We start from the raw sequence: 16,823 nt of genomic DNA, 5'->3' as shown, positions 1-16,823 counted from the left end.
TGGTGATATTAAAAAAATAAATTAAATATTCAAAATTTTATGAAATATAATTATTAAATTATTTTGTGTTGAATTTAAATAATATTATTGACGGTAAACAAATTTTAACAATTATTAACACATCACACCCGATAAAAACTAAGCACACCACCGATAATAATAACCACACCCTATATACTTGATTACTAAAGTAGTGATAATTGATTAGCAATGACAACTATTAGCAAGGTGTAAATGGTTCGAAGATTCAAACAGTTGTGATTTCTTGTTTTAGGAATAGCTTAAAATTCTTTGCAGAAGAAACTCAGTTTAGATTTGACATTGTTTAGGTTTAATTTTCTTTTGTTAACCTCACTTAGTTTCTCTACTATAATATAGTAAACACTATTGCCTTGAATCTAAACTAAGAAAAATAAATAAATAAAAAACAAATTCCAATGCCTTGAAAAATATAATTGGGACTTGGGAACTATTGCCCTAATTTATTAGAATATTTTTTTTTTTACATTCTTAAATAAGAGTCTTTTATAATTTTAGTGGAGGTAATTAAGAGATTATTGGAGATTTTTTTTTTAAATTTTTTTTTTTTATTTAATTTTAAGTGGAGATTGCACTGAGTTCATCTTCTTACCTTCTAATTATCAAATTAAAAAATGGCTTATAGTTACAAATATTTTATTAGAAAATATCAAATTTAAGTATGTTTTACAATGGATATTCTTTTTTATCGTGGATGATAAGTTTTTATGACTATTCTCATGTTAAAAATTGTGAATAGATTTTAATTAATTGATGAAAATTGAATTTTTTTGAACTAGTACCTGACCTTAAAAACATTAGAATATTTGTTTTTCTAAAATATAATATACAATAATTTATAAGTTAAAATTAAATGAATTAAAAATAATATAAATATATGAAGATAACAAAAATAATTGTTATTATTAAATTAAGTTGAGAGTGTCTTAAAAAAAACCATACATGTAAAAATCATATAAATTTAAAATATTTATAAAATTATATACTTAATTTATAATATTATAATATTAAAGAATTAAAGATAAATAGTGTTGATATATTACCTTCAATTTGACATTGAATATGAGTTATATAATAATTATAAATCAAAATGGCATGAATTATTAAATACCGAAACCAAAAACAATATTATCATGACCAAAACTAATCATTAATACATGATGAATGTAAAGTCTATCCTTTGAATATCAAAGTTTTGAAACATTTGTAATGTTAAAAAATAATTAAATAAGATCTATTAAATACGAAAATAATAATATACATAAACTAAATATACCTTTTATTTGAATACGATTGGTAACCAAATGAGTTCTTTTAATGAAATTTAATTTTGATGTAAGTATGTTTGATCATTTGATAGCTTCAAAAATAGAGGATAGGGTATATTTTATATACAATATGAATATGAGATAGTAATGAAGAATGAAAATTTAAAATTCATATATTGGCGTAACTGTCTTATTATGCATGTTAACCACATAGAAAATTATAAACATTGTTCTAAAGAGAGCAAGCTAGAACTTAAAATATATAATCGTACATGTATGTATGGTTTTGGAAAACATTGTATGCTGACTTCCTACTATTAAATAAACACTTTTGATATAATACTTATCACATAACGCAGCATAGGATGCATTATAGGAAGTACTGTTAGAGAAATAATACAGCAAATTCATTACCCGTTCACAATTCTATTTAACACTCAATTCATACAACAATTTTGTAACAATTTCATGGAAAACATAAAATAATTTCCAGAACAACAATTGTCAAATAAGATGTACTATTAAATTAAAAGTTTTGTGACAGGTGATCTGCTGAGTAAAACAAGAGAGTGTTGATCAATATTATATTTAATGTCAACACATCTCAATTTGCCACAACACATTTAATTGCATTACCCCAAAGAAGTAAAAAATAAATAAAAAATCTGAATGTAACCCTGGACAATTAATAAACACATGAAAATATTTAAAATGATGAAGAATGATTGAATACCTGACATAGTTTCGGTCTCTCTCTCAGTCGTTTAAACACCACATGAAACTCAGGTTAATAGTTACAAAAATAAAATAAAATGATACAATAAATTTGATTAACAAAATATGTATATTTTTGTTCATGCCATTGTGCGGAAGTTTGTGTAGTGAATGTCCAGCTTGATTTTGTAAAACAACCAAATTCCTGTATGAATGCACTACAACATTATTTTGATTAAACTAATTTGTTACTAAATAATTGAATGTTTGAATACTTTAAATAATATAAACTGTATATATAAAGAATGTTTATATGCAATATACGGTTTAAGAAACAGACATAACAAAAACTAAACACATTTAACGTCTAATCACTTTATTTAGAGAGCATTATGTAAAAAAAAGCTGGTTTAAAATATTATAATACTGGACCTGTAAATAAACACATTTGACGTCTGTATGGACAACTTGCTTACTAAGTACATTGAAATTCCTATATTAAAGACCATTCAGAAGAAATAAATATAACAAAACTAAAATTATAGACAATAAAAATAATTAAAAAATTATAGATTTATAACTTTCTTGATTATCCATTATAGTCCTGAACTTGTATAATTATATAACCTGATGAACCCCTTGGAAATTCAAAAATCAGTTAGTTGCATAATCTAATATTTGAAACACACACATAATTTAATATTACATAATCAAAAGTATTTTGTTGTTTTCAATGATAACAATAGTATAATAATATATTTATAATTATTATAATAGAAAAATAACTTTAATATTTATTGTGAAATGACAATAAATATATTAACTTTAATATTTGTCCGTTTTGTCATTTTCCACTTCGCCGTTTGTATTTAAAAACAAAACTCCATTCTTATCTTCATAATAAAATCCTAATCCCAATATCCTAATTTCTTGATTTCTTTATTTTAAATTACCAACTATCAATAATAATAATAATAATAATAATATCTTAATATTTTTACTTAAGTTAATATATTTTATTATTATGTATTATATCTATTATAATCAATTATGTATATTATATATTATATATTATATATTATATATTATATATTATATATTATATATTATATATTATATATTATATATTATATATTATATATTATATATTATATATTATATTATTATATATTATATATTATATATTATATATTATATATTATATATTATATATTATATATTATATATTATGTATTATACATATATATTATTGTGTCTTATTATATGTTTATCCATTTGTATCTATCATAGATATATCAATTATATTTATTTTTATGATTTATCATTTTTCTTTGTTATGTTTATGACTAATCTTTTATTAGTACCACAAATACCAAATTTACAATTTGGATGAGATTTTTACAATGAAAACAAATTGAAGTTTTCGGACCATGAGTATTTTAAATGAGGTGGTTTATTCAACATTATTGATATGAGGGTTCTATTGGTGGTTGAAAGAGTTAAGGAATGATGATTTGTAAAGTACAATGTTATATTACAGTTATTATTAAGTTAAGAATCTTCTGTTTATTATAATACATCAGTCATTTATCATGTATATTGGTAATTTTTATCTTAAATGTTTTGTAATTATGGCGAAGTAAGGCCAGGTACTATTTTGTAATTATGTTGCTTTTAATGTTTAATTTTTTTTTCATATAAAGTAGTATATTGTGAATTCAACCTTTGCTTTGTAAATATACCTATAATTGTCTTTAAAAAGTTACGGGTCTATATTGTTACATAAGGTGTGTCTACTGTGACGCGCATGTAAAGCCTATGTTATAGGTTTTATGTCTGACTTTGCTAAAACCGTGTTAATAGATTTTGTAAGTCCTCATCACAATCTGAAAGTATAGAAAATGGATTGATTTTTTAACACTGACATGTGCATGTTTTTTTTTTTATAATAGAATACAATACTTAGCAGCAACAAGAACTATGTATCGTACCACACCTCAAAAAGGTAAATGGAAGGTCAATTATAATATATATTTTAATTATATTATACATTAAAATATCTTTTTTTTATTCAGACCCCCGACAATTTTTCGAAAGAGTCTGTTGGATAAATCGTTTCTATTCAAGGTTGACTCAAGAAATGATCAAGACATTTGATTTGAGCAATCTTTTAGAGTTAAAAAGGTTTGTTTTGAGGTTCAAATTATTCAGACTTTCATAGAAAGAGACAATAAGTCAATTGTAAGTATTTTATTATTCGTATGTACATTTGTGTCAATTTCCTCAAAACTTGGTAGTATATGGATTGACGGTCTGTGTAACGACTTGTTGGAAAAGATATACAGAAAAACATAGGGCAAATCCTCATAGAAGGTCTAACCACCTGTGAAGATCTACTATCTTCAAACAATCATTGAAATTGGTTTTAAAATGAAAATTTCCCAGTTTCATGAAATCAGTTTCAAGCTTTTAACATTATTTAATATATATAGTTTATACTAATAAGGGCAACATAAAAGTGATATTTTAGTTTCACAAGTAGATACTTTCATTATAACCGCACTGATAAAAAAATTCATCATAACAGCTTGGTATTCGATAAAAAGAAAAGTAATTGGGTTCAGCTGATTGGATTTTATACACTATGAATTAATTAAATTCTTTATAGTATCTTAAGGTTGCAATGAGTAGGGCTGTTGAGAGGGTTAGGAAGTAGTTTTAAGATTTTGAAGGTTGGTATGGTGTGAGCAGCTTCCCTATGCATCTTCTTGTTTTCTTGCTTAAGCTATCTACGTTGGTATTGGGCTTGGCCCTTAGTAGAATATCTTTGCAGGTTTGAAGCAGAAGTCAGACAAAATGGTGAGAAAAGACTGGAAGGAATCTGTCTGTCATAAGGTAGTAGAAGACTAGATGAAGGATTTAAGCATGAGCTGAGATTCTTGAAGGCTAAGTTGAATTTCAACACAAATTTCTTCAAGACACTTTTGGAATCAAACTTGTTATAGAGGAAACAATAATTAAAAATGACCAACCATCTACTTTTTCTTTGGTTTCAGGTTTTGTTGGAGATCCCACGTCGACTAGAGATTAGAGTCTTTCATTGTATATAAGTGGGTGCAAATCTCAACCTCATGAGCCGAAATAATTAATTGATAGGTTTAAACCAGAAAAAAATAAAAATTTGACCATATTACAAAGTGGACTTTAAGCCTAACTAAATCCCATAAAACCGGCTCACAGGAGTTTACGTCTTCTTTTAATTATGCTTTTTTATTATAAAAGTCAATGAGGCTAACTGTTTCCCTTTGCTGTAAACTTGAACAATTTATGTTTTTGTTAAATTAGGGTTATTACTTTGGATGTTTAGTTTTATTTTTATGTTTTTGAATTCGGATGCTTTTTATTTTTATATTTATGTTTAGGACCTGTATATATTATTTTTACGGTTATGTTTATGTTTATTATACTGTTTTATTTATGGTTTTCTTTATAGTATTTGTTCTACCAATGTAATATACATAAAATAATTGTTATATGATATTAAAGTTATTTTTCAAAGACATGAAATTTTTTTTATTGTTGAAAATAGAAATTGAGAGAATATGTAATTCAATATTTTGTAATGTGTAATTTATTTATTAATTTAATTTGGATGTTTTTAATTTTTTATGTTTATGTTTATCACTCTGAATATTTATTTTTATTATTGTGTTTATGTTTATTATCCTATTTTATTTATGATTTTTTTTATATATTTGTTCTGTCATGTAATTTAATATATATAAAATAACTGTGATATGATATTAAAGTTATTTTTTAAATTTCACCTACATTGGTTTTTTTCTTTAGATTTTGTACATTTGATATTTTTTTAAAATTTTTTTTTACTGAGATTTCTTTATTATTTATTAATTAGTTATTATGTAATATTTCTTTTATTTATTTTTATTAGATGTCATTTTTTTTTACAGAATACCCGTTCACGGATACAGGGCTAGTATCATATATCACATACAAAATAATCATAAAATATATAGTAAAATAAACTTATTTCTCTAATAATATTTGTAAGAGATTTCAACATAAAAAAAGTATATTTTTTCACTTTATGTTTAACACATTTTTTTTGTTAACGTCAATATGGAATTGTTCTTAGTGATATCTGAGTTAGAGTTGTTTTTTAAAACTAATAAAATAAAAATAGAGCTGAAAATTATTTATTTATCAATGCAAACCAGTGTTATTTTTTAGTTTATATAAGAATTTTACCAATGTTACTTACATTAATTTTTGGTGAATGTGAGACATGTTTTAGTTGAAGTTTTAATAATTATTTCCGTTAAATTATTATTTTTATCAATGTTACTAATATCATATGATAATTGAAATACTATATTCTAATAATAGAAATAAATAAATAAATAAATTTGAATTATTTTATTTGATTAAAACATTTAAAAAATTTAAATAATTTTGAAATGAAAATAGTTTAAATTATATTTAAAATTTCTAAAAAATGTGTGATTTTTTTAATCTAAATACAAAATAAACAATGACTTAAATTTCCAAAGGAGGAACAGGAAAATTTTATGAGCAAAATTGAGGCAATAAACACTCAAAGTCCAATTGGTAAATTTGGCTAATGAAGGTAATGAGCAAAATTAATTAAATTATACCTTAGTATTTGTTCTGTCATTACTTTTGTTAAAATTTAAATTCAACTTATAATTATAACTTTTTGTTTTACTTTTTATAATCCAAATATAGAAATTGCAATTTTAAACGAAACTTAATTTACTTAATTGTTTTACCTTTGGTGAATTAAAGATATTTTTATTAATAAAATGTTTAATTTTATTTACTTGTTAAAGTCAAAATACGGAGAGATATAAACAAAAATTTCAAAATTCCGAAAAGCTCTCACCGTTATAATTTTGATCCCTTGAATAGAAGAAAGGAGAAAGGAGTGTTACAGAGAGAGTGTGAAGAGCACAACTCCAGCACCAACCACTCTCCACTTCAATTTCTCAGATCCACGGAAAGCCATAACCAACACGCTCTGCCTCATACTCATCATGCAGACCGCGCCGTCGTCATCGCTGTCTTCGCCGGAGGCTATTCTCGAATGGCTGCACAAAGAGATGGGATACCGTCCGCTAGGTACATACGCTGCCGGAAAGTCGCACCTGCCGTCCGTCGAGTCAATCCGCCGGATTTGCCGCGGAAATATGATTCCGGTCTGGAACTTCCTCGTCACGCGCGCCAAGTCCGAGAAGACGGTGCGGAACATCCGCCGGAACATCACCGTGCACGGCGGGGAAGGCGGCGGCGAGGCGAAAGAGGAGGTCAGGGGGAAGGGCGCAAGGAAGAAGGAGAGGGCGCTCGTCGCCGGCGAGGGTTCGGAGACTGCGACGACGAGGGAGGCGGCGTTGCAGGAGCGGGATTTGGCGGCGAAGGAGGTGGAGAGGCTGAGGAACATTGTGAGGAGGCGGAGGAAGGATTTGAGGACGAAGATGCTCGAGGTTTCCAGAGAGGAGACTGAGAGGAAGAGAATGCTCGATGAACGAGCCAATTACAGGTTTTGGTTATTTTTCTCAATGTGCCCTAAATTTGAGCAGCGTGTGTACATGTAATTGGTAATTTTCATTCTGGTTGGTTGCAGTGGAGTTTGCATATTTCTTTTTCATAGCGAAACAGTTTGTGAAAATGATGAACGTATGGGGAAGTACAGGTGCAGGTAGTGAGACATAAAAAAAGTGATAGATTATAGATTTGATAAATGATACTATGAGAAATAACGAGGGAGATGGGAAAAGAAGTGAAGTCGAAATGAAATGAAAGATAAAGTAGTGAAATGAGATGAAAGATATAGTGGTGAAATGATAACAAAAACCTCTTTGTTAATAGTTTAACAGTTTTTTGATAACATACCCCGTCTTAGGATGTTCCCAGGTAGAGACAAAAACAAAAAAAGAGAGAAAAAGACATGTGTTATAAGTTATGTGATGGAAGGAAAAGAGAAAGATAGGAAGAAAATGAGGTGAAAATGAGACGGAAGAGGAAGTAAGTGTATGTTTGTAGTTATAACGTTCTCTCGAGTAATAATGCTGGCACGGTGTGGTCTCTTGTTGGTATAATAATGTGTTTCTGATATTATGGTAGCCTTTTATGTGCTTTTCTCTTTTTACCAATAATATGAAAGAGAGAGGAAAATAAATTATGAGTTTACGGTGATTCTGGTATTGAATGATTGAAACTTGAGGCAACAAAAGTATATTTCTTCATCCTTTGTGCAGGCATAAGCAAGTGATGTTGGAGACTTATGATCGACAGTGTAACGAGGCTGCAAAAATATTTGCTGAATATCATAAACGTCTATATTACTATGTAAATCAAGCTATGGATTCTCAAAGATCAGGTGTGGATTCTTCTGTGGAAATGGCCAATAGTTTTAGTGCCAAAAGTGATAAGGAGGCTGTTTATTCTACTGTTAAGGGCAGTAAATCTGCGGATGATGTCATTCTCATTGAAACCACGAGGGAAAAGAATATTAGAAAGGCTTGTGAATCTCTTGTATCTCATATGGTTGAAAAAATACGGAATTCTTTTCCGGCTTATGAAGGAAGTGGCATTCATTTAAATCCTCAGGCAGAAACAGCAAAATTAGGGTTTGACTATGATGGGCAAATTCCTGACGAGGTTAGAACTGTTATCATAAATTGCCTAAAGAGTCCTCCTCAATTGCTTCAGGCAATTACTGCATACACTTCACGGCTGAAAAGTCTAATCTCCAGAGAAATAGAGAAAATTGATGTTCGAGCCGATGCAGAGACCTTGAGGTATCATAATGTACATAATTTGTTTTTCATGTTCCATTGGTGCTCATGCCTCTGTGACTGTAACTTTCTGTCATTGATCATTGTTACTATAACTTTAAAAAATGGTCACTAATGCTATATTGGCAAAGTATGCCTAAGAAGCTTACAGTGATTATTTCCCCCTCCCATCCAGGAAAATAAGTGTGTAAGAAGTAGCTGTATGGTTTTGTGAATGTTCTGTTAGTTAGTTCTTATCAGGAAGGGTATTACGTATGCTATTGCTGTTATAATCGAAATTTGCATTCTTCAATCAGGTACAAATATGAAAATAACATAGTTATGGATGTTTCGTCATCTGATGGGAGCTCTCCTTTACAGTATCAACTTTATGGCAATGGAAAGATTGGGGTTGATGTGTCACCAGGAGGGAGTCAAAATCAGCTTCTTGATAGACAGGTATTTTTTCATCCTTAAACTACATATTTTGTTGTTGTACAAGGAGTTATTGAACTGGTGCCGTGTTTGTTCTCAGAAAGCTCATGTTCAACAATTTTTGGCCACTGAAGATGCACTCAACAAGGCTGCAGAAGCAAGGGAAACCTGCGAAAAACTTATGAAACGTCTGCATGGAAGCACTGATGTTTCTTCACGCCCAATTGGTATTGGGAGTACATCCCAGAACGTTGGAAGTCTTAGACAACTTGAGGTATTATTATGAAAAACATACAGTGCATTATGTTCTTTTTAATGTGGGTTATGTATTTTTTTTTTAATTTATTGTCACCTGGTAATGATAATAATTTGTAAGCTTTCCTTCAATAGATAACCAATAGTTAGATTACCAACATGTATGGCGAGAAGAATTTGAACTCTTTGACATGTCACTATAGAGAAATCAGAAATGTAGAGGCTGGTGTATTTACGGATATTGTTTTGGCAGCATAACTTATTCTAGGAAGAATTAATGCTTAAAAGCACTGCAGATTTTCTTTGTTATTTTCCTAATCAAATATTTAGCATGTTTTTCAAGATTGTGGTAGGCCTAGGTCCGAACAGAGTAAAGCTTGGATACCCAGTAGGAATAAAGATACCAAATAGATGGGTGTTTGGCTATTAGTGTGTGTAACTGAGTTTGTTGGATGATCTGTTAATCATTATTTTCTCTCTTCGGGTTTGTGACAAATTGTCGTTTTGTTATTGTAAAAATTTGTTTCTTTAGATTCAGATGCTATCTTAAGCTTCTTTGAACTACGAAGCACTTTTTTTGGTAAAGATCACATGTATATTGTTTAGATGTTAATGTGTAACATGTGTGTGTACACGATTGATTTGTTTATATGGCACTTTTTCTGCTACAGCAGAACTTTAATTAGAGAGAAAAAGAAACAACCGTACTTAAGATTTGCTTTTGTGAAAAATGATCACCAGTTCATCTCTTCACAATAACTTAAACAGAATAATGCTTGCTGTTTGTTATACCTACATTGCATGTTTGGTTGCTTGTCGTAAATGTGTGTATGACTGCCACAATTTTCTCAAAAAACAGAGGAGAGTCCTTGATTGAAAAATCAAAAGGACATGTGTCATAAAATGATTAGAATGCAGAAGCAAATTATAGGAGAGTTCTTGTTAGGGGCAAACCCTGTGATGTTGTGTACTTGTAAACTGGCCTGTATAAACCAGGTTATTTCAGTTTATTCAAATAAATTGTGTTCATCCCTTGTGTCCAACATCCATGAGACTGGCATATATTCTGGTGCTGTTGTGAAGTAACACATATTTTATTTACTTCATTGGGGGAGATTCTGAAATTTGATTTTACCATTAAAATAAAATTCATAAAACATGGGGATTTCAGAAACTCTATATATAAGATTTTTCATTTTTGTTGCTACTATGGCTAAGTTAGGGACATCCAGATGTTCAATCTTGGGAATAATTTTTATGTATTATCATTTATTGTGGGTAAAATAAAAGTTTATCTTTGAGGAATCTTTAAGTTCTAGAATTTCAATTAAACGAGTTGGGTTCTTTTTAGATTGTCCAACTTCATTCTGGAATTTTACTGCATAAAAGTTAGAAGAAAAAAGATAAAACTTTTTCCCCTTTCAATTCTGTTAATTTCCTAACGCTAGTTATATTTTTCAGATCAATATTTGAGCTAGAAGTTTACCACTTATTCTGTATATTTTTTCCTTCTGTTCAGCTGGATGTTTGGGCCAAGGAAAGAGAAGTTGCTGGTTTAAAGGCAAGCTTGAATACCTTGATGTCTGAAATACAACGCTTGAATAAGTTGTGTGCTGAGAGGAAAGAAGCTGAAGATTCTCTAAAAAAAAAGTGGAAAAAGATTGAAGAGTTTGATTCTCGTAGATCAGAACTTGAGACCATATATACGGCACTCCTTAAAGCAAATATGGTAATGTTCCATTTTCAGTAATTCATGTTAAGTGAAACAAAACTGGTAGAGTTACAGTCCATCCTTGTGAATGGTGATACCCTGTTTGAATTCTAGAATAGCCACTAGTTTATAACTTGAATTATCCATTAGTTGGTTTGTCTGTGTGGGTAAATAGATACTGTGAATTGTTATATGCATTGACTACTGAGACCGTGAATATGATTGCACCCACTATGCCTTGTGAATGGTGATACCTGTTTGAATCCTACAATAGTCACTGGTTTAAAACTTGAGTTATCCACTAATTGGTTTTTGTCTGTGGGGACATTGTGCATTTACTGTGAATTGTTATATTCATTGAATACTGAGACCATGAATATGATTGGACCTACTGTGCCTTGGCATTTTTTTCCCCAAGGTTCCAAAATTTATTTGAACTCATCTTTGTTCTTGTATGTATTTCCAGTACTTTTGGTTTTAATAAACAGTCCTTTGATTTCAGTTTTTATTGTTTCCAATTTTGGTATCTTTTTACGATAATGCAGGATGCTGCTTCATTTTGGAGTCAGCAACCATTAACTGCTAAGGAATATGCTTCAACCACTATAATTCCAGCATGTGCTGCTGTTGCCGAGGCTTCAAATAGTGCAAAGGATCTCACTGAGAAAGAAGTGTCTACATTTTCTCAAAGTCCAGATAATAGTCTCTACATGCTTCCTTCTTCCCCACAGGTTTATAATGCTCCACAAACAACTTTTTACTTGCCTATTCGGTATAACATATACTAGAATAAAACTAATGTTCTGAATTTTTGGGATTTGATATATAAAATTAATTTACATGATGTACTTTCGAATCATCTATTTCTATCTTTTGATTCCAGGGTTCTGAGTTCATTTAAATATAAACTTGAGCAGATTTGACTGTATAGTATTCAATGCATTCTACTCTTTTTTGGGTGGATAGAATAAAATTATTCATATAAAAGCAAGTGTAATTTGGAGGGTGGGGAAGGGAGGGTTAAGATATCATCCCGATTAGAAAATTCCAGATACAGAGAGGAACTTGGATTGATTAAAATAACTCTAATAGTGCATCAAGCTTGCTCAATCTTTTCTGCATATGTGGAATGAAAACCTGTATTAAAGCAGGCACAAAAAATATATATAATCGTACCATATAACTAGTTTAGGGGCAAGATATTCCACGAGAGACATCTGCATTGCAATCCAATAAATACCCCTTGGAACTGAATAAATTGCACTCTGACACCGAATTTCACCCCCGCTTTTACTAGAAACTTTCTAATGTAATATTTGATATTGATGCTCCAAAGCAACATGACAGCTCATTCCACTTGGTTACCCAATTGGTTCTCTGGATTGAATCCCATTTAAATAACCTTATAACCTCTACCGTTTCTGTTATGTTATATTATTTAAGTTTAAATTTAAATAGGGTATTGTGATGCAAATTTAGTAGTGCAACTTAAATCTGTAGCCAATCTTTAAAATCTTTAGAGTGGGAATTGGCACCTAAAGTCCAGGTCTCTTGAATAATGCAGTGTAGAGACAAGATTCATTCTATTTTACATTTGTGATATCTGACATTGTATCACACTTAGACTGGTAAAAGGACAGTTTTTCTGCAATAAAAAATGACTGTTTCCCCTGATTCTAAGCCAGCATATGTGAATGAACTTTTAATGGTTTCAGAAATTTGCTTTAAATATGTTATTTGTCTATGTATATTGAAATGTGCTTCAACTTAATTTTTTGTTCACTTCTGGTTCAGGCACTGCTTGAGGCCATGGGTGCTAGTGGACCACCTGGCCAGGAAGCAGTTACAAATGCAGAAGTAAGTGCAGCTATTTTGACAGCAAGAGCTGGTGCTCGGGATCCATCCGCAATTCCTTCAATATGCCGTGTTTCAGCTGCACTTCAGTATCCTGCTTGTGAGTATATTATATTGTTTGCTGATAGGCTCTTTCTTGATGTACCCATATATGATGGTTTAATAGATTGCATTGTAGAATGTCGCTTTAGTAATTACTAATAGCAGAAATAAGTAGACTATGGCCTTTGTAAATAGAAACTGCACCCTTGGGGTTTTTCATTTCCCCCTCTAACAGGAGTATGGCTATATTCACGTGTTATGTTTTGTCAGGACAAGTTAACTTTAAACACCTTTTTTCTTCTTCTCTAAATTAAACATAATTTAGTTGATAGAACACGTTAAACACTAATTACTGTTACACTAAATAGTCTAACAATTGTCATTCTGAATAAAATATCTGGGTATGCCTGCCAATGTATTGATATAAGTGATGTATGGCATTAGGAATGACATCGTAAAATCGTACCAAACTTTTAAAGCAATCATAAAATTATATTTGATATTTTGTTGTTTTGAATCAATGTATTTACTACAACTTGTTATTTCATTAACCTGCAATTTGAAGAATATAATATAAGGATTTGTTGTTCGTGGATGCTTTATGGTGGCTAAAGCTTCAATGGCTTTTGTGTTAAATGGACAGGCTCGGAGGGTTCAGATGCTGGTCTTGCATCTGTACTGGAGTCCCTGGAGTTCTGTTTGAAACTTCGTGGCTCTGAAGCTAGTGTGTTGGAAGATTTATTAAAGGCTATTAATCTTGTTTATATTAGACGAGATCTTGTTCAGAGCGGAAATGCCTTGTTAAATCATGCTGGCTTTGTTCAACAAGAATACGAAAGGTAAATATGTATCTAACATTCTAACCCCTGAATCCATTGTGCATTCATGGTTAATGTTTCTTGCATATTCAAAATTTATGTATTAGCAAGAGAAAGATCTTGTTAATTATTTTCCCATCTCTTTTAGATACATACCTTCTGATGGTGTATTTGATATAGCTGTCAAAATTAATAATTGATTGTATGTATATTTGATTGTAATCAAAATTAATTTTTGGGTGGGTATGTTTAGTGAAAAGTAGTTTTTAGAATAATTTTGTTTGAAGCAAACAAATCAGCTTTTTATATAAGAAAAAGGATATATTCATTGCTGATAAGAAAAAAAATGTTTTAAAATAATCATTAGCTTCAAATTTTCAGATTCACAAAATCAACATATTTAAATTATTTTTACAAATTTCAGCTCTTATTCCAAGCAAACAGCTGAAATTGCAAACAACTTTTTTATCTCAAAAACAGCTGAGATCAGGGAAAAATAATCCTTCCTTAACATGTTCAGAATTTGTTGAAAACATTTTTTTTACATCTGATATATTGATACACAGGACAACGAGTTTTTCTTTGAGTTTGGCTGCAAAACAGGAGAAAACTATCATGGAAGAATGGTTGCCTGAACTTAAGACTGCTATTTTGAGTGCTCAGCAGAGCTTGGAAGATTGCAAATATGTCAGGGGATTGGTGAGTTATACTGTTATTATTGCTATTATGCTTTGTTTGTTGTAAGAAAATCCAATCTTAAATGCATTTTGTAGTTTGGCATAGCGTAGAAACAGATAAGAAAGAAGCAATTCACACGGGGCACACATCAAAACTCCTCCTTGAAGTGCCGAGAAAGTGGATTAGAGGAGATATATTTTTTATTCAATTTGATAGAGCACCAATAGATAAGCTTTTTAACTTAAGAAGAAGCTATATGAGAGCTTTTATAAATAAGCCTGTGCATAAGTTAATTTAAACTTATGAAGAAGCTAATTTAAATTTTCTTTCTATATTTTTCACTTTGAAGTTTTTATGGCAATATACATACTTTTGCAGAGACAAAGGTTTCCTACAAAAAAGTATTCTGTATCCACAAACTGCAAATAACAATACCTCTCTAATTACACACCCTACTATCAAATGTACATAGCTGCCATCAGTTATTGTCTATGTCAAGCTATCATAAAGGCAGTTCTTAATTCTGATAAAGAAATAATCTAGAACAATTAATATAGGATAAGTTATTTTCTATCACATTTCAATAATACGCCACTGCTCTTAATTTTTATCCGTAATGACCAATAGGACAGACAATTAATAGGACACTTGTATCTAATGCTGCATGACTGTTCGGGATAGTGCTCATCAATTTCCATCCTTATTCTTGTTCTATTATTATTAAATTGTAACATCTTCTGCAGCTTGATGAGTGGTGGGAGCAACCAGCATCGACAGTTGTTGACTGGGTAGCAGTGGATGGGCAAAATGTAACTGCATGGCATAATCATGTGAAGCAGCTTCTTGCATTTTATGACAAGGAGCTATTGTAATTAGAATTATAAAGCACGTGGAGTAAGCAATTTTTGTGAAATCTTGTTCATCTAAACATTTCCCACTTAGCTGTCAATCTCTGATAATTGTCTTCTGGGATGGGATATGTCAGCTGTTGTCTATATTGATAGACGAAGATCTTAAGAAAAAGAGAGTATCATCTACTTGATCTTGCACAGATACTCTCTACCACCACTTTTTCTTTAGAAGCGTGAAGTGTGTCATTTTAGATTTTAGGTAGTGGGGTGGATTGTTCATTTTAATTGATTGTGATTAATGGCATTTATGAAGGCATTTCGGCTTCATTTGCTGAACTCTGGTTTGGTCTGGTTGTCTACAGTTATAACCTTTGAGGAAAAAAGAAGGTCGAGTTGAACGGATTTGCCGAGGGGATATGCTAGTGTAGTTGTACAATTTCTTTTTGAAATTCACAAGGTGTAAATGGCCCACAAAAGTAATGTGGTTCACATTCGAAGATTCAAACAGTGATTTCTTGTTTTAGGAATAGCTTAAAATTCTTTGCAGAAGAAACCTCAGTTTAGATTTGACATTGTTTAGGTTTAATTTTCTTTTGTTAACCTCACTTGGTTTCTTTACTATAGTATATAGTAAACACAACCTAGTCTGATATTTAGAATAGCAAATTTGGTAGTTCTTTTTTGTTTTTATAAAAAGTGTATTATCTTAGTAGTGTAACATTTGACATTGAATGCGTCGGTTGTCAAATCTAAACTGACCAAGAGAAAGAAAAAAAGAGCAAATTCCAAGAGAAAGAAAAAAAGAGCAAATTCCAATGCCTTGAAAAATATAATTGGGACTTGGGAACTATTGCCCTAATTATTAGAATATTTTTTTTTTACATTATAAAATAACAGTGTTTTATAATTTTAGTGGATGTAATTAAGAGATATTTCAACTATTATAATTTTAGTTAATAACTCTCTTTAAGTAATCAATCATTTTAATATATTTTTCAATGTTAGTTGTTCTGTATTAAGAGTATTATTTAATATTATTTGAGTAGTTTAAAAATGCTAAAAAACTATTATTTGGAAGAACTAAAGACTTCTGTTTTTATATTACAATAGAAAATGACTAATTTTTTAAATAGAAGTATATAAATTATTTTTAATAAATAAATCCCCTAATTTATTTTTTTGTCACTTGAAATATTTGCGTAGTCTTTTTGCACTTATGCATATTCAGTTTTTTAATACATCTAAAAAGACGAGGCAATAGTTGCGTAGTCTTTTTGGATTAAATATCACTAATATACTAATTTAATTAATGGATATTTTGTTATAATATCTTAATTCAACAT

The 16,823-nt window shown here is 30.0% G+C and overlaps 1 protein-coding gene across 3 annotated transcripts; it reads left to right on the top strand.

The window, feature by feature from the left end:
* The first annotated feature begins 6,889 nt into the window (after positions 1-6,889).
* AUG5 (HAUS augmin-like complex subunit) lies at positions 6,890-16,098 on the top strand. Of its 3 annotated transcripts, XM_090294182.1 has the most exons (11): positions 6,937-7,599; positions 8,318-8,860; positions 9,154-9,295; positions 9,372-9,545; positions 11,046-11,255; positions 11,783-11,968; positions 13,032-13,191; positions 13,777-13,972; positions 14,518-14,650; positions 15,373-15,523; positions 15,843-16,080. In XM_090294182.1, the coding sequence occupies exons 1-10, from the start codon at positions 7,097-7,099 to the stop codon at positions 15,499-15,501; spliced, it is 2,376 nt and encodes a 791-aa protein (XP_090150308.1). In that variant the 5' UTR covers positions 6,937-7,096; the 3' UTR covers positions 15,502-15,523; positions 15,843-16,080. The 3 variants fall into 3 exon arrangements, 2 of the variants coding, with proteins under 2 accessions (XP_068485930.1, XP_090150308.1); XM_068629829.2 differs by having other exon boundaries at positions 6,890-7,599; positions 15,373-16,098; XR_016514957.1 differs by having other exon boundaries at positions 6,944-7,599; positions 9,218-9,295; positions 15,373-15,944.
* The last annotated feature ends 725 nt before the right edge of the window (positions 16,099-16,823 follow it).

Source organism: Phaseolus vulgaris, chromosome 8, assembly GCF_051622355.1.
Source record: "Phaseolus vulgaris cultivar YP4 chromosome 8, ASM5162235v1, whole genome shotgun sequence".
NCBI lineage: Eukaryota > Viridiplantae > Streptophyta > Magnoliopsida > Fabales > Fabaceae > Phaseolus > Phaseolus vulgaris.
Note: the sequence above shows the minus strand (reverse complement) of the source record. Positions and strands in the feature narration are given on the sequence as shown.